The 25919-nt window shown below is 44.2% G+C and overlaps 1 protein-coding gene across 5 annotated transcripts; it reads right to left on the reverse strand.

Annotated features, from left to right (window-relative positions):
• Positions 1-820: 820 nt before the first annotated feature.
• On the reverse strand, positions 821-25919 carry HAO2 (hydroxyacid oxidase 2). 5 transcript variants are annotated; one of them, XM_082459886.1, is made up of 8 exons: positions 25810-25919; positions 16004-16112; positions 14123-14274; positions 12119-12402; positions 10675-10884; positions 6167-6325; positions 5723-5792; positions 821-2016 (listed from the first exon to the last, which is right to left on the reverse strand). In XM_082459886.1, exons 3-8 carry the CDS (start codon positions 14226-14228, stop codon positions 1961-1963), a joined length of 885 nt encoding a protein of 294 aa, XP_082316012.1. In that variant the 5' UTR covers positions 14229-14274; positions 16004-16112; positions 25810-25919; the 3' UTR covers positions 821-1960. The 5 variants fall into 5 exon arrangements, with proteins under 5 accessions (XP_082316012.1, XP_082316013.1, XP_082316009.1 ...); XM_082459887.1 differs by having other exon boundaries at positions 14123-14279; XM_082459883.1 differs by having other exon boundaries at positions 16004-16142.

Raw genomic sequence — 25919 nt, forward strand, 5'->3', positions numbered from 1 at the left:
GTGCTGGGAGGGGAAAAAAAACAGGGTGAAGCGATGAGTAAAGTAGAGCCTATTCTAGATAGGACAGTCAGGGAACCCTCACTTGATTGGGGCAGTGACTTTTAAACTGAGATCTAAGTTTCTAGAAAGAGCCAATCATGGAAAGAGATTGGGGAAGGACATTTTATGTAGAGGGGATAGTAAAGGTGACAGTCCAGAGGCAAGAAAGAGTTTGGCTTGTTCAAGGAATAGAAAGGAGGCATTATGGCTGGGGCATAGTGAATGAAGGGGAGAGTGATGAAGGCTCAGCAAGAACAAGATCCTGCAGTGCCCTGAAGAGCTGATGATCAGTGTAGAATTGATACTGAGTGGAATGGGAAGCCATAGAAAGGCCTTAAACAGGTGAGGTATAGGATTTGCTTGTACTTAAAAAATCCATCAGATTGTTGTATAGAGAACAGAATGTAACAAGGAGTGAGAGAACATGGGGAAACCAGTTATGAAGTTATTTATTTAGGACACTGGAAATTCATCCTTAACTTTCTTGTTGACTTCAAGCATCAGATATTATTCAGCTGGATGCCCCTGCTCTAGAAGTCTATTTTTGCTGACTACTAGTCTGGGGAATTTTTACTCTGGTAGGGCATCTATTCATTTTTCCATCTCTCCTTTCACCCACGTATCTTCAGTCCATCTACCCATCCATCCATCCATCTGTCCATCCCACAAACGTTTATTGAGATGCTGCTATATGCCAAGCCCAGTACCAAGGATATAGTTTCTTGCTCAGAGCCATGTACAGTCTATTAGTGGTGAGAGACAAATAAATAAACATAACACATTATAATAAGGATTGTAATAGTATAATGTGCAAAACACAATAGGAAACACTTAACAAGTAGCCAGGTAAGAATAGGTGACATTTGAACAAGGTCTTGAAAGATGAATAGGAATTTGCCAACTAATAATAATAAAAACTACTATTTCTTTTTTTTTTTCCCAAAGGAACATTTATTTATTTATTTATTTATTGGCTGCGCTGGGTCTTTGTTGCTGCATGTGGGCTTTCTCTAGTTGTGGTGGGCGGGGGCTACTCTTCCTTGGGCTACTCTTCCTTGCCGTGCGCAGGCTTCTCATTGTGGTGGCTTCCCTTGCTGCGGAGCATGGGCTCTAGGCTTGCGGGCTTCAGTAGTTGTGGCACGTGGGCTCAGTAGTTGTGGCTCGTGGGCTCTGGAGCGCAGGCTCAGTAGTTGTGGCGCACGGGCTTAGTTGCTCTGTGGCATGTGGGATCTTTCAGGACCAGGGATCGAACCCGTGTCCCCTGCGTTGGCAGGCGGATTCTTAACCACTGTGCCACCAGGGAAATCCCAAAGCTACTATTTCTTAAACACACTAGAACTCTGAACTTTACATACATTATCTCAATCTTTCTCCCATCCTAGAGAGCTAGGTAGTATAATCCCCATTTTATAGACAAGGACATGTAAGAACAGAGAGATCAAAAAACTTTCCCAAGTCACAGTCCTGTCAATCTTATGTCTGTATGACTCCAAAGCCTATGTTTTTAACTATATTATTTCCCTATTATCTACAGATAGGAGTATAATTTTTGTTGGGGAATATTTTATACGTATAGCTCTTCTGTCTAGAGTGCAGATTTCCATAGCTGTTTCATAGAAATGTAGTATATTCAAAAATTTTAATCCACTAGCTACTTCAGTCATTATTCATCTGCCCTTTTAAGATGTCTTCTTTCAGAGGAGGCTTTTAGGCAAGAGAACAGCATATACAAGGCAGTGAGGCAAAGAAGAGCATCGGCACATTTGAGGAATATGAGGGATTTGGGGTGGAGTGGCTGAGGGTGCAGGGGGTGAGCCTGAGGACAGGATGGGACCTAGGCAGGATGGCATCACACACCCTATTACGATTTTGTCTTCTTCCTGTGGGCGAACTCAGCAGTCAGTCCCTTCACTCTCTTTCTCTACAACCTGGAGAACTGGATCAGGTCCCGACTGATCTCGGCAACCGACCGGCAGCCTACAAGAACAATGTAGTTAAAAAGCTCATTTCTCTAAAACCCCAGTCACCCATCCCACTGTGGGGAAGAGATGGTCTAGTGGGAACAAGCTTGACTTGACCCTTGTGCTCACCCTGATTAAATGTTATGTATACAGAACGAATCATCTAATTCTGAATGCACTGGGAATTATTTCGTGAGCCTGTGCCTGTGTCCTCCTTTAAAACAGCCATGTCAAAACGGCATGGTAAAAACGTAAAAACCGTATTTTGGCCTTTTGAAAAATCACTTTGTGTGCAGTGGATACACTTGACCTTTATCTCCGTCGTGATAAGGCTTCAGGACACAGGAAGTATCTGTCAAGGAGGGATATGACTCAGGGAAAGCAGACAAGATAGGGCGAGTGTTTCATACAACACTTCTAAGAAAAAGTTTTGTAAAACGGAACACCCGTCTTTGGTGGAGGAGCTTCATTAAAATGCAAAACTGGGACTGTCACTGACATGTGAGACACAGGGACTGGAGAGAGTGTGACTCCAGACAAATGTCAAGAGAGAAGGGAGCAAGTGAGAACACGAGCTGGAGAACAGTAGGCGCAGAAGACAGTGAGAAATCACTGGTGATAAGAGGATGTATAATGTTTCACTTGAAGTTCTTTCCCCATCTGTGACGTATGCACCGTCACCTCCCAAAACCTAACTGGCAAATTGTATTACTCACAAAAGTATAACTAATGAGAGGGTCTTTTCCCAAAAATGGAAGCAGAGGAAATGGTTGAGTTTCATGCCCGCGTGGATTATAAGGGACAGAAACAGCAGGTGTGGAATACATAAATAACCCGTAAAATGAATTAAGTCAGCAGAAGCAGGAATTCAGAGCCAGAGGTGCTCTCATCAGAACTGACAATGAGTTTGAGAGCTCTGGGTTTCCACAGGGCAGACAGAATAGTGCAGCTTCAGAGCAGGCAGACCTCCTCAAGGAGCACAGACATGCCAAAATATAAACTCTGCTCATATACTGTAGTAGAAATAAATATTTAAATTATGTAAAAATGTCTCAGTAGTTGCATCAGAGTGTTGTGATTCCATTTTGAGATGTGAAGCATCCATTCACATTTAAGCCCTGGTGACATCTGTGTACTTGTTATACTTATCAGTATAAACTCATCAGATTGGGTCTGGGTCCCACAAAGTACCATGGACATTGCCTTACTCTTGGTAGAGGTTCAGTAAAAGTTTAAGAGTGAATGCATAATTACAATGTATTCCTGCTTTTTCGTTACTGTAAATTAGGAGGATAGTCACACTAAAAAGCTTTGGCTAAATTAAAGCAAAGTGGTTAATTCCAAGCAATAAATCTCAAGAAGATTCATATACTCTTCCGATTTAGCCCCCTCGCCTTACGAGGGATGAGAACTGAGTAAGGTGTGCGCAGGCTTGCGCTGATATGATTTATATGTGCACGTTTTTGTTTTTTAAGACAAATCACAGTTTTACCCTTTCTATAAATATAATTTCAGCAATTGGGCTCACAGTTAGGAAAACATTAATTTTAAACTTCTTTTGCTTTCAACCATAGTGAAAATCATGTTCCCCTCCCAGGTCTGTGATGTCTCAGGGTTATAAGGGGAAAATATCACACATTTCTAGAGGAATTAGGGAAGAGAGGTCATATTGACTGATCACCTCCTGGGTGCCAGGTTTGTGTCAAGGCGTCTGAGATGCAGTGTGCAGGGAAAAACTAGGGGGTGACAGAATCTCTGGGGGTTCACATTATGATTTCGTACTTTAGTGAGTTCCACCAAAAACACAGCCCCTGCTTCAGCTGAGACCCCCTCTCCCCGGGGACTAGCCTGTGGGGCGTCTTTCCTGGGGGAGCGACACACACAGAGGATGCCGAGGGATGGCCGTCAGCCTAGGTTTTCTATTCTTCCTCTTCCTCCCCAAACCCTCCTCTCCATCCCACATTTGGTTGTTGATTAGTAATTTTTCTATACATTTAAAACAATACATTCTCACTGTAGGACAATTAGAAGGAAAGGAATATAAAAAGTCAGGCATAAAAGTGTTCATAATCCTGCTTTTTCTTTCTTTTTCTCCTGCCCCCCTTTAAAAAAAGGTGCTCTCCATGCTCTATTTCAGAAAAAGATTTTCCAGCCACCATTTCCACTGCAATCGTTGTTAAGTATAAACTTTTGGTGGAATAAAAAAGCTTCGTTATTGTGAACTCCCCCAACAGGCTTCTGTTAAAGAAGTTCAGATATCATTTCACAAGGACAGGAGAAAATATTTGGGGGAGCAGGAGAAGTCACCTCAATCTCCTGGAATCTGCAGAAACCATAGATCTTCCCATCCCTCTCCCCACCAAACCCCCCCACCCCCGCACCGAGGGGCAAAACACACCAATACGATATTTGTTCACACTTGTGTTCTCCCCTCCCTCATGGGAGCGACTTGGGTCATTTATTGCCTTATCTTCATAGGCTTTGGCCCAAAATGGACAGTCCTGGTCCTTGATGCCTTCATCCATTTCCCTTTTTTTTTCTTTTAAACTGCTAAGTGGAAAGGGGCTGGTGCTGGCATTAATGCCCATCTAAGTTTTCTAGCTTGTACTACTCAAGCCCAAAAGGGTGAGTTTGCAGCCCCAGTGGACACTATGCAACTCGGACGCTGAGTACAAGATACTTGTCTAAATATCAGATCAAAACCAGACTTGAAAGGACCTGGACGTCTTGCCTTGTGCCTAGCACATGTCAGATGTTCAGTAACATCATCTACAGAAATAAGTTAATGGCGTGAAAGCAGTCTTCACTCCACTTCGGAGCTCTTGATTATTTCCTTACTTCTGGAGGAGGTTTCTGTTATTACCATGGTTTAGAATTGAGGCGTGAGTGGAGGTCTCATTGGGGTTCATCTTGTCTGTCTCTCACATTGCAATTGATTACCATCTATAGCAGACAAAGCCAAAGACAGAGCTATTGGCCATTGGCATTTGGGCAGGACAATTCTTTTCTGTGAGACAGCTCCAAGCATTTTAGGATAGTTAACATCCTGGTCTTTGAGCACTAAATACCTCCAGTACCCACCCTGCATCATTGTGCCGATGAGAAAAAAATAAATTAACCCCCCCCGAACAAAACGCCCCTCAAGAGAGAAGTTACCATCATTAGTTGAGAACCACTATTTTACAGGATCCCTGGGATTCCAGGCTTTGCTAAACACGTATGTTTTTATGAGCACTGCTTTACAGTCATCTCATTTTTGACTGAAATAGCCTGCCTGTAACTTCGAGACGTTCATGGTTGTCTCGCTGTCTGCGGTTATGCAGGATGATGCTTTTTCTTCTCCCTGTTCTGTCCTCCTGTTTGTTTCCATCTCCCCAGCTCCTCCATGCTTCCCCTATGACATAATTTCTCTACTCTTCACAGTCCATGAATATCACTTCAAAGATGACACACAGAATCACATCTGACAAGCCTGATAGGATCTGAGCAGGCCAGAGTAAAACGGGACCCTCTTTCCCAAAATCTGAAACTGCATTTGCTTTTGTAGCAGATGTATCACATTTTGAGTTGGTGCTTAATCTTTGTCTGGCACGTTTCCTCCCTGTTCTTTCCTTTGGGCAGCCACTGGGTCTGGGAAAGACGAGCTAGAAGGGCCACTGCTCCTGTTCTTTAGACGGCCTGTTTTCAGTTCTGAATCAGGAAAAGAATTGTAAAAAACTTACCTGTCAGGGTCATGGAAGTGTGGAATTCATTTTTTAAAATGTTCAAAACTTCCTCAACACCATGTTCACCCTGCTCCCAAGACGAGAGAGAGAGAGAGAGAGAGAAAGAGAGACAAAAAGAGGCATGAAGGAACATTCTGACGATGTGCTGAGTATAAATTCTAGGTGAGCTCAGAGCTGTGCTAGGGACGGTGGGGCTACCTGTGAAATTAGAACTATGTTGGGAATCATGGAAAGCAACGAGGAAAATGTAGGGTGACAGCTCTTGAAAATGTGCAACATGCTGCAGAGGAAGCATGGTGGAGCCGGAGAGGGGTCACTGTCCTTCAGGATCTGTGGCACCTCCAACAAACGGCCAAGCTTGGGGGGTTAAACCACAGAAATGCGTGGAAACGAATGAGAAGCGTGGTACCTTCCGGCTGGTTTTCACTTTGCCACTCTCACCTTGTAGGCAAGACCCCATAGGATGGGTCTCCCCAGAAAAACGCATTTAGCCCCGAGGGCCAGAGCTTTCAGCACATCATTGCCGGTTCGGACGCCACCATCCAGGTACACTTCGATCTTCCCTTTCACAGCAGCTACCACTTCCGTCAAGGCATCGATCTGAAAAGGACAGACAAGTGTGGTTCGAGGGATTTCCCTTTTGACTCTCAGGGTGTCAGGGGACAGCAGTGCCCCCTCAGCATGGGCTGGCACCAGGAGGTCCAAGTGGGGGCGATGCCTAACTGCTCCTCCCCTCCTGTGCTTGAGGCTGCAGGTGCCTGTCAAAGCAGTGCAGCCACGTTCCCAAGGTCCAGAGACTTTCTGCAGGCTCCCCGTTCTGCCATATTCTGCTCCGACAGAGATGGAGCAGAGACCTCTTTGCTCCTCTTCACATCCCCTAGGGGACATTTTCCATTTGTAGTGTTCACTTTAATGCTCTTCTTTTCAAAGAACATTTTGACTTTCGATTTTCTTCCACTTTTTCTGTTTCTAAGGTGGCACAGCTAGAAATGCTTTCCATTGCTAAGGCCCTAAGTCTTTTTGGCGAAACAAGTGTGATCGGCCATGACCCTAGTGTCTGGACCACAGCCTGTTCAGTGTAACTGGGCTGTACATCATTCCTAATATGCCACATTTGAGCAACTTGTTCCTGACTCCTTTGGAGGTTATCTGAGACATGGGATAGGTATGCAGCAGCAACATTGTAAAACTAGGGTTGAAGACTTTGAAAGACAAAATAGAAACAGCTGATCACTCTGGTCTGGCTGCTCCACTGGACATTTTCTCTCACCGTCTCTTTCATTCCAGGATCTTTGGTCAACAGGACTTGTGGACCTAAGGTGCCCCAGACCAAGCTGTGTTCCTCCAAGTCTATAAGAAGGAGTGACTGCAGAGTCTAGGAGGAGGGTCCTGGAGGAAAAAGTTCTGGAACTGCCTCGGGGACTCCTGTTCTGTGCCTCTTTGAGGAGTGACCAGAGAGGAGAAGTAGAAACTGGGCCCTAAGAGGACTTGTGCTGCCGAAGGCGTCAATTGGAATTCTACCTGAACAAGATGCTTCGCTGAGACTGAGCAGAGTATGAAATCAGGGAGGAAAGAACTTTGTACTTTAATTTACAGGTGGAGGAGAATTGAATACGTAGTGACTTACATGTAAAGACTGGAGGGAATTCACATCCAAATAAGGGGTATTTTTACAGTCCCACCATGATATTATTTGGAATATTTCTACAAACTATTTCTACAGATATCAGGAGAAATGAATAAATATACTTGTGCAAGTACTCTTCTAGTGAGCCATAGTGCACAATGGAGCTGACAGTAATTTGAGAAACAGAATAGGGAGTGAATTTCAGCCTAGGGTTCAGTATGAGCCTAGAACTAGTATTGAGAGTTAATTTTTGATAATCCACAACAGAGCATTCATTAGAGCCTTCTGGCGATAAAAGCTGGCTGATCCTTTCCCCTGGTTCCAGGAGGACGTACAGGGGTGTTAGATATGGAATCTTATAGAGATGGAACTTTGCCCAGAGAGTCACATCCCTCACAAGGAGGGGACTGGGTTGAGATGACTGAGGAAATTATCCCCAGCACAAAATTTAAGGGGTGCCAAATATATAAACAATATTTGAAGACAAAATTTAAAAAAATCAAATGGCAAACTTTGACCTGTGAGCTGGGGGCTTGTTTTGATAAATAAAGTTTTATTGGAACCAGGGCCAGGATTACAGTGAGATGAGCGAGGCAGTGCTATGCAAGTGCAGGGACGGATCCTATCTTTATTAAAAATGTTGATATTTTGTTCACCACGGATTTTTTTGCATTAAATTTCATTTTTTTAAACAGTGTATGAAACTATTATATACCTTACTCAGTTTTTCTGGCACCTTCTTAAATTTTGAGCCAAGGGTGGGTTTCCCACTAGCCTCACACTAATCTTGGTGCTGTCCCTGGATGACCTTGGGTTTGGTTGTTAGGTCAAATGGCTTGGGAGAACAACATGTTGATCAACGTGATGGGGCAGGAGAAATTCTTCTTGTTCTGGCGCCTGCCTTTGCCAACACTCATTCTCTATTGAGGAAGCGCAGTGCGAAAATTAGTCGGCCACTTTTTCCCACTCCTTACTCAGTCCTCCCCAAGGGGGCAAGACTAGCTAAACTGACTAGTGAGAGAAAGCCAATTGTATTATATTTTATTAGCATTTTCTCAAAAGTCAATACTCTGCCCTGTTTGCTGCTAGTTGGTGAGGGCCTCTTTGCTTTCTGCTCCTATTGTCGGCACAGTTGGGACAGCTCAGGACCTGCTAAGCTCTTTTGCATCCTCTATTCTGTCAGTTACGAGGTGTGTGAGAGATAGCTTTGTGGGCATCCTTGCAGGAGTTGGGTGAGAGAGCTCAGTGTGTGTTCTGAAGACCTGTGTTCTTCTAAGGTCTTAGGTCAAGAGTTGGGATGGGAAGTAGGAGGCCTGACAATTCCCTGCAGTTCAGCTCTTACGGAGAGTCATAGTAAAGTGTGCCCCTTGCTTTCCATCATTCCATGCCTGTTTGCTATCAGGTAGAGCTTGGTGGAGAGGAGGAGGCCAGTGATTGGCACTTGAAACCCCCAAGCTTCACAAGCCTTGAAATGTACAAACTGGCTGATGTATCTTTTCTATTTCCTGGAATTTTTTTAAAAGAACTAATTGAGAATGTGCTAAAGATTTAAGGATGGTCACTGATGTGTTGTTTAAAATAGTGAACGCTTGGAAGCAATCCAGATGTTCAACAATAGGAAGCTGGTCATATAAATTGTCTATTCATACCACACATCATTAAAAACAAGAAAGCATATCTATTGAAATAAAATGATCCCGATATATTGATACATGGAAAGAAGAAAATTACATAATATCATGTATAGTTTTCAAACCTAAAATGTTATGGTCACATCAAGTTGATTACCAAACTATTGTCAGTATGATAGTGATTTTTATCTTATTCTTTTTGCTTATGTATATTTTACAGTTTACTTGCGGTGAACATTTCTTACTTATACAATAAAAAGGCCAAAAAAGACTTTAGAGGAAAAAAAACCCACTTCCCTTTCTCAAAATGAGTCAAGCGGCAATAGAAGAATCTCTTGGAAAATATAAGCTATACTCTCACTTTGTCACAGCTTACCCTTCCCCCTCCCCATATCCTCAAGTCCATTCTCTAGTAGGTCTGTGTCTTTATTCCTGTCTTGCCACTAGGTTCTTCATGGGAGAGGGAGAGATGCAAGAGGGAAGAGATATGGGAACATATGTATATGTATAACTGATTCACTTTGTTATAAAGCAGAAACTAACACACCATTGTAAAGCAATTATACACCAATAAAGATGTAATATATATATATATGTATATACATATATATATAGGCTATAAATCTCCATGAAAATAAATTAACAATTGGACTTCCCTGGTGGCACAGTGGTTAAGAATCTGCCTGCCAATGCAAGGAACTCGGTTTCAATCCCTGGTCCGGGAAGATCCCACATGCTGAGAAGCAACTAAGCCTGTGCGCCACAACTACTGAGCCTGTGCTCTATAGCCTGCGAGCCACGACTACTGAGCCCGCATGCCACAACTACTGAAGCCTGCGTGCCTAGAGCCTGTGCTCTGCAACAAGAGAAGTCACAGCAATGAGAAGCCTGTGCACCACAATGAAGAGTAGCCCCCGCTTGCTGCAACTAGAGAAAGCCTGCATACAGCAACGAAGACCGAAAACAGCCAAAAAAAAATAAGAATTAAAAAAAATTTTTTAAAGAATTTTTTAAAAAAGAAAATAAATGAACAATTAACTCCCTTAAAAAGTTCTTTCCCTTCCTCCCTCCTTTTCTTTTTCTTTCCCCAAATTCCATCTATAAGGGACAAATTCATAAGTTAGGGGAAAGATTAGACTGTCCCAGATTTTTAGCAAAGCATTCATAGGGCATTTTTAAGTTTTACTGTGAAAGACAGTTATTTATTAGCTTCAGTGAGGCACTGTTTCTTTCTGGGATGTGTCACATGAGAAAATATGAGGTTCCAAACCATGCAGACAGGCAAGCTTCCAGCTGAATGCTTCTTCCAGAAGGCAGACCTCCATGCCTTGGGAACAACTCTTCTATCAAATTTCACCTTAAACACTTATTGTGTGAATTCCGACAAGTTACTTAACATCTCTAAACTCTAGTATCCTCATCTGTAAAATACGGATAATAATGCCCATCTTGCAGGACTGTTTTGAGATTTAGAGATGACATATGTTGAGTTTGTAAAAATAGCCTGGCACACACTAGGCTATTATTAATGATTAAAAGTCCTTAACAAGTCACAGGTAGATATGAACACAGGTGGCTAGGGAGAGGGGAATGTGCACCAAATTGCACAGAGTACCTTGCTGTGGTCACATACATACACGCACACGACAGAGCACTCACAAACACACCCAGGCTGAAGTCATCCTACTTACAGAAGCAGGAACCTCATCAAGCTGCCTCCCACCATGGTTGGAAACAATGATGCCATGGACATTGTGCTTCACAGCTAACTCTGCATCCTCTTTTGTCAAGATCCCCTTAAGGATGATGGGCAATCGAGTAATGCTCTGAAACCAGGAGAGATCATCCCAGCAGATGGATGAGTCAATGGGGGACATCTGGAGATAAGGCATTAAATTTCCCTGTGGGGGAATAAAAGAGAACTTTAGTCCTGAACTCCTTCAAGACTCCCATTCCAAAGATGGGACACATTTGGAGAGCCACCAAAAGCTTGAAAAGAGGACCCGCAAAACCCAACACTACTTCTAGCTCCTTTTCCTAACAAAATTTGTGTAAAAGACTTTCTACTTCCATTGCTTATTCATTAACCATTACTTGTGTCCCTGCTCAATAATTATGCCAAGATCTGGGCACACAAAGACAAATAAGACACAGTCCTTACTTAAAAAAAAACCCAAAAACCTCAGAGTTTAGTAAGTGAGAAAGATAAGCAAAAACATTTGTAGGCCATTGTGATGTGTTATGATTGAGATATGCACAGGGTAACAAGAACTAAGCAATACTTCAATAACCTTAAGTCAGGTATTATCCAGTATTTATCTTGGCTCACCATGTGAGTCAAATGTCTATAGATCCCAATGTGTCCCTGGAATCTGAGCTAAGATTCCAGAAAACCTCAAGGCCAATTTGTGGTTAATGAGTAGAACTGTTGAGTCACTTGGCTGGGTATCAGAGCTGCCCGTTGGCTGAAAAGGCTGATAGCACTACCTCTAATGTAGCCAAGGGATTCCAACTTTACCATGGCTTTCTCTCTCTGGGGCACTCCATCCCATCGGACTATAGGATTTTAATGGGAGAAGTGCCCTTTGTAGTCACCTTGTCTAAACAAGTGGGCTGTAGCACTCTGGTGCCCCGTAGATGAGTTTTAGGTGTGCAGAGATATTTCCTCCCCAGTTTTCAAGGCAGGAGGGCGGGGCTTGGGCTGACTACACACCATGGGCCATTCACCTTGGGTATGAGCATCTTCTTCAGATAGTCAATTTATCTAAGTATGCCATCCAGACTGAGCATTTTCTAAGTGTGGCATAAAGTAGAAAATGTTGGAAGAACTTTTTAGTTTGCTCTCCTATTTCATGAAAAAATCCTCTCCCTAGTTTTCCTATTTCCCAGCACCCAGCCCTGCCCAGAACATTTCTGGGCTGCCAGGGATGAGAAAGAACATTTTGTCTTATATTCTGCTTGTCTGGAAGTTCTGGGCAGCAGGAACCACATCTGCTTCTTGAACTGCTGCATCCCTAGTGCCTGGCACAGAACAGGTACCCAATGACTTCTTGAGGAAAGAAAGAAAAAGAGGAAAGAGGGATGGAAATCTACCTCCTGTAACGCCTGCCCGCCTGGCTCTGGTATCTTTCCTACCTTCTCAGGTGATCCGAGATCTTTTAGCAGTAAGTTCTTCATCAAGTTCACTTGGTTTGTAATGTTGTGTCGTCTGTTGCCAATTTTGGGTGCATCCACAGTGATTACCAGAGCTTTGAAACCCAGGGATTCTACCTTTTGGATCAGCTGTTTGTTTAGTTGCCTGTTTGGGTGCACATACAGTTGGAACCATCGCAGGCCCCCGGGGGCAGTGGCAACAATGTCTTCAAGGCTACAGCTGGCATATGTGCTGGTGATGTAGCAGATACCGGCTGCTTGCGCAGCTGCAAAGCAAAGGACACAACTCAGGTTGGAGGGCAGAGGCGTTCTGAACTGGAGTGAGATGCCCTAGGAGTCTGTGTGGCCTCTGGCCAGCTTGCCCTGTGAGTGAAGATAAAGCTTGACCTCATTCTGCTTCCCTGTCAGGCAGGCATTGCACGTGTTTGATCAGATTGTCTGGGTCCTCCTCTGTGTAACCTGTCTTACAAACTCTGTGTTGCATATTAAAATATTTCAGGCTGGAGATGACCTTGAGTCCCCAGAACCATTTGAAGCTGTTGTGGCTTTCAGATAGGAAACGGGCTTCTTGTGAACTCATCAATGAAGCAGAAGGGAATTAAAGAAGCCAAAGGATGAGAAAACGTAATTCCAATGGAGAAGGATGAGCTTTGCAGCAGAAAAAGCATGCTATCTGGAGTTAGAAGAATGCGAGTTCTAGCACTTCTTAGCTGTGTGGCCTTGAGTCTCATTTTCTTTATCTGTAAAAGGGCGGGGCGGGGGGATAATAATACCTCTCTTATAGGGTTGTTGCAAGATTAAATAAGATACTAGCTATGGAAGCATTTTTTAAAAATTATGAAGCGAGGTACTATACAAATACTAGGGATAATGAGGATGATGACGACGGTGACAATGATGTGCTGATCGCATCTTTCTCATTTCCCACTTTAATCATTTTCAGGGGATTCCCCAACAGGTTAATGTCGCTACCATCCTACAACCCATGGGCAGAGAATTTGACCTAATCACAATTAATATTTTCAGTTCCTAATGTCAACAGGAGATACCCCATTCTCCTGCTCCACCCCCAAAACAACACAGCACACTCAACTGTGAAGATTTAGTAAAGTAGTCATATTCATACAGGGTATTCATATGTCAACTTAGCCAAATTTGTTTCCTAACCAGATGGATGTCACTTTCAGCTCTAGAATCCGTGGATTCATTGCTTCCTATATCACAGAGTCAAAGGAAAAGACCCCAGGGAAGCCATGGGCAACTTGAGAAAAAACAGATTTGGCTTAGGGTGAAGATTACAAATGAGTCACAGGAATATTTTTACCCCCTGCCCTTCCTTTCTCCTCTCCTCTCCTTTCCTCTCCTTCTCTTCTCTTCTCCTTATTTTTTAGTGGTGGCAGATGAGGGAAGAGAACTCAGGGATATTAGGAAGGAAACAAAACCCAATGAAAAACTTTTTGTCAAATAAGATGATCAAGTCAACAGAGGAGAAGGGAAATGGAACATTTGGACAAGAGCACCTGCCAGGGCCTTGTGTTAGGGCTTAATGTCGTGACTTTCTCCTCATCCTAAATTCAGAGGCACACCATTCAGTCCCAGCCCTGGCCCATGAGGGTTCAAAGAGAGCCCTACCCTTGGGGCCACACTGATCAGCCCTTTCCCCCCAGATGCCGTGTCATAGGGGCCAGTCAGTGCCCCTCTTCCTTGGGATGGCTTGGTGGGATTTTCACCTCCTATTCACCTGTAGCTCCCCCCCACCCTAACCATTCTTTATAATGGAAAATTGGTATTTTCTCAATCTTAGGTGAAATGTTATGCAAATGTAGCTTTAAGCATTCCTTTTCCTACCCTTCATTCCAACCAGATTGCTGTCCCTAAGCCCCTTCTCTAGAGAAATTCTGGAGCTGTTTGCCCCTGCTCTGAAGGACACCTCTGCACACTGTAAGGCCCTTGGAAAGGGAGCCTCAAGGTGGGCTGGGTTCACACCTCTGGCTGTGCTCATTTCTCCATCAGGCCAGGCAAGGCAGTGGAAACCCATGGGTGCGATGCAAATGGGGGTGCTGATCTCCTCCCCTTGGATTGTGGTCCGCATGTCCACCTTTGACACATCTTTCAGGTACCGGGGACGGAGGCGGATTCTGTGCTGGACAACAAAGAGATTCTCTATCGGTGGGATGACTCACCAGCACGGAGGTGCTGCCTAGTGCTGGGACCTCCAGATTCCTGACACAGATCTAGACCACACTGGGTCCCGAGAAACCACTGGCGGAGTCAGTTGGCTGGTAGCTGATTAGGCAGCATAGACAAGCTAGAGGCTCTTCTCCTCCGGAAGCCTCTCCCAACCCCGTATTCCACATTAGCCCCGCCTTCTCTGAACTCCCAGTACACATATGGTCCACGCTGTTCCCTGCCTTGCTCCATCAGAGGTCTGTGTCTTGGAGCTGTGCCTCCCTGACCAGACTGTCGGCACTTGGATGCTTTGATTGATCCATCTTAACAAGGACTAGAAAGGGAAAGAATAAGCAGGACGGAGTTCCAGTCTCTTCCCTCTTAGGTTGGAAACAAATCTTTATAAAGCAAGAAAAGGTCATTGAAAGACAACAAATCCCAGAGAATGACCACAAATTTTTTTTTTTTTTTTTTGCTAGAGACTAATTCATTTGAAGATTTGACTTAAACACTACTTTAGAAGGTAGGGAAATTAACAAATAATAATTATATGAAATGAACTTTTAAGTCAAACAGATACTTAGCTTCAGGGTCCAGAAGTGCTTATTTTCCACAGCATATTATTATTCCTATACCTAAACTGAGGAAGATTTTTCTGGAAATGCTGATTGTGCAAATTTGGGTAAGAGCCTCAGTTACTTCATCTGTGAAATGGGAATAATAATCCAACTTTCCTAATAGTCTTGTGAAGACACAATGAGATAAAGCAATTGAAGTGCCTAGTATAGTGTTAAACAAGTATGAAAATACAGAAGATAGTGTTCACCATGCATCCCATTTTCCAGTTTTCTCCTTATCTCTGTATCACAGAGGTCAGCAAACATTTTCTGTAAAGGGCCAGATGGTAAATGTTTTAAGCTTTGTGCCATGAGGTCTTTGTCACAATTACTCAGCTCTGCTGTTGTAATGCCAAAGCGGCCATGGACAATATGTAGGTGACTGAGCGTGGCTGTGTTCTTATAAAACTTACTTGTGGACACTGAAATTCTAATTTCATCTAATTTGACATATTGCAATTCTTCTTCTTCTTTTGATTTTTTTCAAGCAGTTAAAAATGAAAAAAAAGCCCATCCTTAGTTTGTGCGCCATCCAAAAACAGGCAGTGGGCCCGACCTGGCCTGTGGGCTACTCTTTACTGACCCCTGCGCTACCCGCTACTGTGCCGCCCAACTCTTCTCCCTTGAATCAATCTTCTTTCATCCCCAAGACTCCTTGGGTCTCCATATTTCCTCCAGCCTTGAGCCCTCTCTCCTGTTCTACCTCCAAGCCGGAAGTTCAGGAGCTCAGGAGATTTAGGTTTACCCAGCCAGCTTCTCCTCCCTGCCCAGGTGGCTGGAGACCTTGGGACTCTTGTCTTATCTTGTCAGGTGGCAAAGTCGCCGCGATCAGCACTCAGGCGATTCACTTATGGTAGTTCTGCAGAGGCACTGAGATAAATTGTCTCTCCATCCATGCTCTCCCCAGTCACCTGTCCCCCGCCAAGAAAATCCCCCCAAATCCCAAACAACAACAGAAACCCATTGTTATGTCTTGAGTACTCTATCTTCTTTGGAGGCAGAAACCAGGACTGCTACCTTCCAAAGAGCTCTCAACCAGTGCACCTTAGCTTAGCAACGGAAAGGATACAGAAGACCAGACTTTTTAAATGCTGCGATGTTGTCATCCCGCGTGAGGCAGTCATCAGCTCCGCCTTCAATAAAATCCCAAGTTGACTTAGACAGCTGCTCCCGTGCATGGGCCTCAAAGTCTGTCAAACACACCAAGGGCATTTCTGGACCTTTAAAGGAAAAGCCAAAACTGACCAAACAAAACCCAATAAGAATACTTCCGATATAGAGGAGAGGGTGGCGGCGGGGCGGACTACAGCATGAAGCTGTTTGGATTCAACATGAATCCCCTGTAATCTTTATCTCAAAGGAGGTGCTGCCAAAGATGCTGATTCCAAGCCCCAAAGCAGGTAGTCATGCTGCACCCCTCCACTGTCCTGAGCCCCTCTCCCAATCCTGGTTATTGGGTCTTCTAAATATCCCTCAGGTCTGTCCCCTCATCTCTAGGCCCACTGCCTCAGATCTAGGTGAGGCCCCACCACCTCGTATAAGATTATTACAAAAATTTCTTATCTTTGTCTCTTAGCCTTCAGATTCACTCTCCATCTTGTTTCCCTCCAGCTGCCCGGGATCTTTCTAAAATGCGAGTCTGATCATGGCTCTTGTCTTTCAAGTGCCCATAGCATGGCATTCACAGCCTTCCAGGACCTGGTTCCTGCTCACCGTCTTCATTTCTTTGTGGCTTTTCCTTGTCTTTTGAGTCACTATGAGCATTTCCTGAGCATACCGGAGATTTATTTCATATTTTTGTGCTCTTTTGTAAGGATATCCATCAGGGTGAAAAAACTGGGTCTGAACACGTACGAACGCCTGGAAGTTCTCAGGAATCTCCAGATGTCTGAATGTGGGTCTGTGGCTGAGTATCAGGGATGAGGCTGATTTTTGGGACTCCCTGGTTGGGTCATTGAACGTGGCTAATTTTGAGACCAAGAAAACAACATATGCTCCCTCCATTCGTTCCCATCCCCAGTCTGAATCCTGTAAACCTGGAGCTTCTGCTACCACCGCCCCTGAAAGAGGGAAGAGGGTAGTGTTGTGGGGTACATCCTTCCAGTAGGGGCAAGGGCAGAGAGAACAGTAGCTACAGAGATGCTGAAGGCACTGGATACAGTCAGTCTCAGCTTGTAGAGCTTCTGTGTAAGAGGATTCCTCTAGGAAGGGTGGGGAAATCTGTAGTTCACAGCGCTGCGCGTCTTCCCAGCCATTGGCAATGGGGTAAGAATTAGCCAAAGGCTATGAGTAGAAACTGAGTGATTTCCAGGTTATTGTCTGAGGAATAGGGATAAGCCTCAGGGACTAGACTAGGGCTTCAAACACGAATGGGGCAGCTCTTCTAATGAATGAGGGGGCCAAGGAGGCCAGATGAAATGTGGGGTGCTGGGAATCTTGGTAGGGGTATGGCCGTGCCAGAATCTAGTCAAGTCATACAGGAAAGTAGTCCCAAATACCCACCTAAAGGGCTCAGCAGAAAGAAGTTACATGACAGACGAGAAACAGTCCCCGGGATGCGCCATGGATTCTGAGAGGAGGCCGGGAGGTAGACTTTGGAGCACAGCCACAGAGCTTTTTATAGGCAGCACACCTTGTCAGTGGGTGGGCAGGGAGCAGTTGAGGTGCTGAGTTGAGTTTGACAAAGTACAGCAACAATGTCTAACTTATCTCATTCCTATCTGACCCTTCAAAGGCTCAGTAAATTTAATCGAATGAATTAATTATTGTAATTATCCAACTGTATTGCAATCAGTTATTTAAACCTCTGTGTGCATAAAAGAGTTAATATAGCAGGCCTGAGAATGCTAGTCTTCAAAAGGCCTGCATACAAGTTTGGCCCTTGGCTGGAGTCTGGGAACTTGGATTTCAGGAGGGCTCCCACCATCTTCTGATAAGAATGTCTCTCTGTGTCTAAACTATTTGTACAAACAATGTGCTCTATGCTGAACATCTGCTTTCCCTCTGAGAGTCTAGAATTTTGGTACGGGTTAGGCAGAGCATGTCCATATGACCAACCCCCAACAAAAAACCTTGGGCACCAAGTCTCTGAAACGAGCTTCCCTGGTAGACAACATTTCACACGTGTTGTCACAACTCATTGCAGGAGGAATTAAGTGCATCCTGTGTAGTTCTACTGGGAGAGGACTCTTGGGAGCTTATACTTGGTTTCCTCTAGATTTTGCCCCATGAGCATTTTCCCTTTGCTGATTTTGCTTTGCATTCTTTCACTGTAATAAATCATAGCCTCAACTATCTGCTGTGTCCTGTAGGTCTTCCTCGTGAATCACTGAACCTGAGACCCTCCCCGCCCCAGCACTCTTTGTATCTCCAGGCAGTAGGACAGTGTGTGACACTGAGTTGCTGTTCATAAATATTCATTACTTGAATTTAACATTCCCCTGTGTGTCATCTCTCTGCCTTGTGGGATGAGAATTCTCCATCAAGTTTCAACTCCCGATGTCTCAACAAATCCCCATATCCTAAACATTACACGCTCACAGAAATGTTCTTCTGCAGATTTCTAGCATAAAAACTCAACAATGTTTATTTCTAATCCAAGGGAAATGACACAGCTTCACTCAGAATTACTTGCCTGGAACAGTGTGAATTATATCATCTGAAAGCTGCTTGGAAATAAATAAAAAACCCAGCATCTTTATATATACCAAACACAATTTTATCAATTTCTATCTACTATTTCTTCTTCCACCTACTATTTCCTTTTCACTTCCCTGTGAAGTAGACAGAGAAGGTATTGGTCTTTCCATTTTGCATTTGAAGAGAACGGGGCCTAGGAAGCAAAATAACTTGTGAAAGATCAGGCAGTAAATTATTACAGAGGAAGGCTCAGAATCATATCTTCTGGTGGCTTCTAAAGGTAAACATTCTCCATTTTCAATTTCATGGTGCAGACCAAAGTAGTTGGTTCACCTAAATTACTTGTTACATTGAATTTAAAAGAATTTTGTAGGAACTTCCCTGGTGGTCCAGTGGTTAGGACTCCATGCTTTCAATGCAGAGGCCATGGGTTCAATCCCTGGGCAGGTAACTAAGATCCCACATGCCACGTGGTGAGGCCAAAAAAAAAAAAAAAAAAAAAAAAAGTTAGCATTAAAAAAGAAAAAAAAGAGATTTCCCTGGTGGTCCAGTGATTAGGACTCCACACTTCCACTTCAAGGGGCACGGGTTCGATCCCTGGTCGGGGAACTAAGATCCCACATGTCATGTGGCCAAAGGAAAAAAAAAAAGAATTTTGTAGGGTGAAAATACAATTATGTTGCATTTTTTCTTTTCATAAAGAAAAATGCAACATAATTGTTGCATGAATATTTGTATTAATATCTATTAATATATTAATAAATATTAATATATTAATATTAATATTTCATAGCATATTTAAAGCCTAGTAGAGTCCTGAGACCATTATTTTTACTAGTGGTCCAATACAAGGCTTATAACTGAAGAGAAGGACAACTGTGTTGTTCAAAGTTTTTCCTATTTGGGAGTGAAACTAAGCACTATATGTTTTTATGTATTTCAGTTTGATCCATACAGGCTTTAAAGCCACCAGAAATTAAAGGGAGGATGCAAGTTGTCTAATGTGTCTGTTTTTTGTATTCCCATTTTATTTGATCTCCATTCCAGTATTTTTTCTTCTTTTATCTTCTACTCCCACTGTGAAAGAGGAAGAGAAAGGGGAGAAAAGGATGAAAATCTCTTGCTCACTGACCAGGAGCTTAGCTCATTTAATCTGTTTAGCCTTTTTGTCTAGGGTAAAAAATGATGAGGTGCAACTTGTATACCAGTGATAAGGAAGCTAAAATCTAAGAGCAAGGGCCCTCAGTGGTACCTGTTGCTAACGATCTGAAGTTCAAATTGTTTTCCTGGAGTGAGGGAAGAGGGAGGGACATAGACTGGCGCTGGTTGGAGCTTCAAGGCAGATTTTGCTTTCTTCAATATTACTGTTTGATCAAACGCAGTTAGTCTAGATAACAACCTGTCTTCCTTTGAAGTTTCATATGGCGCATATGATTCATGTTGATGTCACTTTAGGAACACTTCCACTTGTATGAAAAACACCTAGGCATTCTGTAAGAAATCTCAGGGGGGACATCATGGGGCAGGTCACTGAGATTCAAGGGGGACTCTCAGGAGCAGGTGGCTGGTCTACTTTAGGACCCTTTGGCCTGGTCCCCTGGGAACTTATGTCAAGTTTCCCAATGGAGCGGTAGAGATAATGTCAAGGCTACACTTTGGGGGCCTTGTTTGAGAGATTACCCTGTTCAAGGTTGCTGAAAGTGCTTTAATCTCTTTGTGGGGGACAGTCTCAAGGAGAGTGGCTGCAAAGCCTGGAGCCATCGCCATAGCAACGGTGGCATTGGCACAGGAGAAGCTACTGCAGGAGGAGGCCCTGGTAGTGGAAGGCATGGGGGCAGGGCAAGGAGGGGGCCCGGGGCTACTGGAGCCACAGGCAGTGCTGGGACCAGGAAGACAGGAATCTACAACACCCGTGACTGAGGCAGATGAGCCCCCAGGGAGTCCCCGAGCAAGTTCAAAGTAAAGGGCTTGGATTCCCAGGAACATCAGGTCAGATATCAGAGTAAAGATGAGACCAGAATGTCCCTAACACTGGAGTGGCCTGAGGAGCAAGGATGACAGTTGTATAGGAATGAGGGGACGGAGGGCCCAGTGTTGGTCTCACAGGCGCGAGTAGTCAAATGCCGCAAGAACGGACTCATGGTCCTATCAGCCCAGGATCTGTTCTGGCCTTTTCCCTGAGCCCTCCCACACTGAACTGAGGACTCAGGGCCCCTTCCAGGACATGATGGCCATGTTTTCAATCTATTCTGTTTTGTGAACTAATAATCTGTCCTCTCCAGCCACCGCCTCACCACCCACTCTCATTAGCCCGTTTTCCTTCCCAGGCATTAAAACTCCCCTGGTGACCTGTAGGCACGTTCTACTACGAAGAGTAGTACATGTGGGTTCTTCAGAACCAGTTCTGCAGTAGCTATGGGGAATGTCTTTGTTTTACTCTAGGAGCTCTGTTTAAGGAGTTTTTGAGGTTGTGAGGGAGGCCCATTTATATTAATGCTCATTCTGGAGCTGTCGTGACCTAATTAGGTCATTAGTGACCCACAGTTGCCACCTCCACAAGCCGTAATGACTGCCAATCCTGCCTGGCGAGGATGAGAAGACAGAACAGTTGTGCTTGATGGAGCTGAGAGCGACTTTAGAGAGATGGATAGACGTGCACAAGTTTACACTGAAGCAGCATTTAAAAACGAACCCGGGTTTCCTGTCTCCACGTTCAGTGTCTTTCTGACATAGTATGTGACTCTCAGAATTTCTCTGACTAGCCTGGCAAAATAACCTGGAATTGGATTCTCCTTAGTTGGGAATTAGCTTCTCAGCATAGACCTAAGGTTTCTAGAGACTTATCTACACTGGATTTCATCACTCTAACGCCTCTGCTATTCTTTCTGACCCTGCTTGGTTAGTCAATATCGGCGAAAAGGGCTGAAGCTGGAGGAACAGAATAAGCTCTTGCTCGTGTAGTCAGTGGACCAGTGCTTGTGAGGGTCTGAGAGGCAGCCTGCTTCAGGGGGGGTTACTGACACTTGGCTCTATGAGCAGAGGCAAGTGACCTCCTCTCTCAGGACCTCAGCTCCGCATGGGAAAAACGAAAAGTTTGATATATTTTGGAATAATCTCTACCAGATTTGAAGCCACCAGAAATGAAAGGTTGGGCTGATGTCCATCAGGTCCTCATATTCTGTGTTTCCCCTGCCCATAAAACGCAAAGACCTCTGTTTAGATGGATCACGTTAGCGTTCTTGTTCAGCACTTTGTGGCGATAAAGTACAGAACGGGGAACTAGCCCATCATTTGGGCTGGTTCCTCACACCAAATAGCTGGGAGCTCACAGCCTTTCTTCCTTCTTCCTCACTGACCTCGAGGCTCCCTTTTTTACCAGCTGTTCTGGCCCTGTGGCGCCACCTGATGGCTTCAGTGGAGCTTCTCTGACCTGTCAGGGCACCATTTCCCTTTTGGAGGCGGGTTCTCACCCAACCTGGGTTCCCTGCTGGCCGAGCAGGTAATCCCTCATCCTACATATGTATGCCTCTTCCTCTTTCGCTGATTTCTCCAAACTACTGGCTGATTTTTTCAGGAAATCTTTCTCACTCTTCTTCCCTTTCCCTAGTCTCTCCTGTCTCCTTCCCTTTTCCATTTGCAAACCCAAAATAACCCCCTCGCAGTGGATGAGATTAGCGCTGTAGAGTCCCTTGGATTAAGAACAAAAAAGTAAATAAGTTTTGAAGTCACATTAGATTTGGGTAAAGAACTTCCAAAGCCTTCGAAAATATCCTCAGAGGCACCTTGAGATTCCATTTACTTCCGTTGCCACTGAACTCTTTCTTCCTCTAACTAAGCCTCCTTTTCCTCATCAACAGCATTTATGAATGCAAAAGAAACTATTTATTGCACAATTTTCTTAGTTTTCAGTTTTAGCCTAAGACTAACAATACATGACTTTACACTCATTTTCATTGCAAATATGCCAACTTTCTGCTACTTGGCAAATCAAGCAGGTATTTTCAGTCACCTAGGACTCCAACCACTATTTTATTAGCCTTCTTTCTATGGGAAAATATGGGCTGAGTTCCAAACAAATGGCTTCCAAGGTTTGGAGTTTTGGAGTTTTGGAGCACAGCCGCGTCGTGAATGGCGTGCTTTCCATGGGGTGTTGGCGATCGTTTAGGGCATACTGGGAGACACTGACCCAAAGGTTCATAGGGTGTTTGGAAAGATTGGGAATGTTCTTCTTCTTTTGAGCAGTGGAATAATTTGATTACACAAAGACCCTTGGAGACAGCGTGATGGCTCCTCAATAATAATAATAATGACAATAAAATTGCACCCATTTATGGAGTGCTTCATGATGTGTCATGCACTGTGTAAATTGTTTCATGTGCATTAATGTGTAATCCCCAAACACAAATATTATTATCCCCATTTCAGATGAAAAACCTGACGTTCAGAGAGATGAAAATACTTTGCCCAACATCACAGATCTAGTCAGACGTGCTGACTACCATAGCTTGGCTCTCAAGCATCATGAAAAGAAGCAAATATATGTAGCCAAGTGTGGTTTGCAGGGTGAGAGCCGGCATTGAAAACGCCCTGGGCAGATGCAGCTTTGCTTCCTTCCCTTGACAAAATCATAACTTGATCAGAAAGTAAAAAAACTTCGTCATTTAGCTGGTCATAAAAAATACCCTGGCAAGTTTAAATGAATCTTAAGGGTCTCCAAAGCACTCTTCCATATTTTATTCCATCTGATGCTTCTAATAACCCAGTGAGATAAAGGGCGATCACAGAGTAGAGGTACCAGAGTCCCATTTTATAGATGAAAAAATTAAAACTCAGAGAATTCAAGTGAATTATCTATAGTGACATGATGAGAATGGCAGGGCCTGACCAGGAATCCCTCTGACTTGCTCTGGATATTCTTTACTTGGCCAGTACGGGTTGTTAGTGGTTCGCTAGGATACATTCAGGTCTCTGTTCTGTAGGGTCAGAAGAGCTGCATAAAGTGAGCTTGGTCAGTTCCCACAAAATCTAGGCCACTGGGAAAGGTGTCCTGTGTGGAGATCATTGCCCTGCATCTTCATTTGCTCAGAAAGGGCAGAGTGTCAGAAACTACACAAAGGGTCAGAACAAGCTCTGAACTCTACTCTTTTCACTTCTGACTTGAGGTCTCATAGGCGTAGCTATGTGTAGGAGTGGCAGCTACTGGGAGGCAGCAGGAGAGGGCTGAGAAGGCGGAGCAGTGGGGATGGACCACGCCAGGTCAGAGATGGAGCAGACGTCTCTCTGCCTTCCTCTAGCATCTCTTGCCACAGTGTCTATCCAGATTGCATTTCTGAAGGCCACTGCGTTCAGCTGCTAACGATACTCCATGAAACCTTAGTAGCTGAGGTAGTCCATTCAGTCAGGATGACAGAGTCTCATAAGCTTTGTAACTTGGCCAACATGGGCTCAAACTCAGCTCCGCTACTTGCTCACCATGAACAAGCTATTTGTGGAAGAAGACGATTAATGCCTATCCCATAGGGCCTTCATGAGGACTAAACACTATAACCCGTGTAACGTTTCTAGAGCAGTGCCTTATATAGACTAGACCATCCATAAATGGTAGAACCATTTGCATTATTTCTCTTGTTGATGGCATTCTCCTGGGAGGCTCTGGAGGTTGACAGTGGCTTCCAGATTTGAGTAATTCCGTGATGGTATAATTTAAACCCTGCATTGGATTTATTCATTAGTTCATCTCACGAGGCTTACTGAGTACATGCTCTCAGCCAGGAAGGCAGAGGCAGTCACTGCTCAGCACGTGCTCCCTGACGTTTCCTGGTTGCTTACAGGTAGGCAGGGTTTATATGACTAGTTCTGGTCAATGGGCTATGAGTGGAAGTGACATGTGTTCATTCTGGGCCAAGAATTTAAGTGCTGATATGTGACCCTCTATCTCTCTTTTATTCTGTTAAACATTCCGGAGGCCATGTCCACCAGAGGCATAGCTGTAGGATAAAGACAGCCTGGATCCCTGAATCACCACTTGGAAAGGAGTAGCCTTGGAGATCAGCTGACTTTGCGTGAGCAACAAATAAACATTTGCCTGTTAAACCACTAAGAATTCAGAGTTTATTCTCTACTACAGCATAGCCAAACCTAACCTCACTAATATATCTAGGCATAGTACTAAACACTAGAAATTTTTAAAAACTTAGATGATATCAACATCTGCTTTCAAGAAGCTTACAGTCAAAGGAGAAGACAGATTTCAGTAGCTGATTCTGTTAGTTGATATGATATAGAGTATAACAGAATTCCTTTTCTAGGGAGAGTTACCCAGGAATTTGGGAATATTCCCATTGTTTCTCAAATGGTATCCCATAAATGATGTTCCACTCCATCTAGTCTAGACAAGCTCCAATTCCCATCTATCTATAAAATTAGAATACGGCTGTCTATCTCACAGAGATCTTGTGAGAATCAAAGGATCTTGTAAAATGCAGAATAGCCTAATGATGAAGAGTAAATACTTCGGGAGTTTTGTTTCCTGTTATGAGGTAGAAAATCACAAAAAGCAATTTCTCCCTTGATCCCGTTTCCAGACTCTCTATTACAATCCATTGATCTGTCTGTCTTTCTTTCTACCAATACCACCCTAACTTGATCACTGTTTGGGGAAAGTTCTTCCCAGATTGATTTATAGAGTCAACTTGACCCCATCACAGTCTCGGGAGGCTCTACATTGGAGGGAATTGGTACCTCGTTCCAAGCAAGCTTATTCCCCAAAGAAACTACACCAGCCCAACTGTTTGAGAAACATTAACTTCTTTGCCTTTTAGAAGCAGTCCCGGTGTCACTGTTTTCCTCTGCCCATGGCCAGGAAGCAGTGATCAAGTTACAAAGCATATCGAGAGGGCAGGAACTGTGCCTTTTAGATTTTCCAGAACCCTTGCAAGTGGACAACTTTTGAGTTATTTTCCCTCCTAAGGACACCAATAAATACTCCCCCAGGTGGTTCTGAGACTTAACTTCTCTAGACATAGCCTTCTCTAGCTGTAGTGTCTTTGAAGCAAAGCCTCCCTTTGCCAGGTCCGTCAGTGTCCTACTACCTGCCTCCACGTTACCCTTTTCTGCATGACTCTCCCTCACCGACTCACAGTGAGCACCTCTGATGCCTCCCGAAATCTCTGGCCTTTCTTCTCGCCCCACCTGCCAGCTCCTCTCCCTCCCCAGTTCCAAGCACACAGAAGACACGCAGCAACAAACCTGGTATTAGCCTCTTCCAGTACTTGGGGAGAGTGGCGTCTGGGGCAGTCACCCCACTCCTGGCTTACGGCTGGCTGTGGCGGGAGTAGCAGCTCCCTACCCACAGCCCC

The sequence above is a fragment of the Balaenoptera physalus genome (assembly GCF_965194825.1).
Source record: "Balaenoptera physalus genome assembly, chromosome: 1".
Taxonomy (NCBI): Eukaryota; Metazoa; Chordata; class Mammalia; order Artiodactyla; family Balaenopteridae; genus Balaenoptera; species Balaenoptera physalus.

Bases quoted from the DNA above. Each gene is read 5' to 3' on its own strand.
- HAO2 (XM_082459883.1), bottom strand. From the start codon at position 16,134: ATGCCCTTGGTGTGTTTGACAGACTTTGAGGCCCATGCACGGGAGCAG. The intron at 14,275-16,003 runs GTCTGGTCTTCT...TGTCCAGCACAG, and splicing joins AACATCGCAGCATTTAAAAA to AATCCGCCTCCGTCCCCGGT. The intron at 2,017-5,722 runs GTAAGTTTTTTA...TTGTTCTTGTAG, and splicing joins CACTTCCATGACCCTGACAG to GCTGCCGGTCGGTTGCCGAG.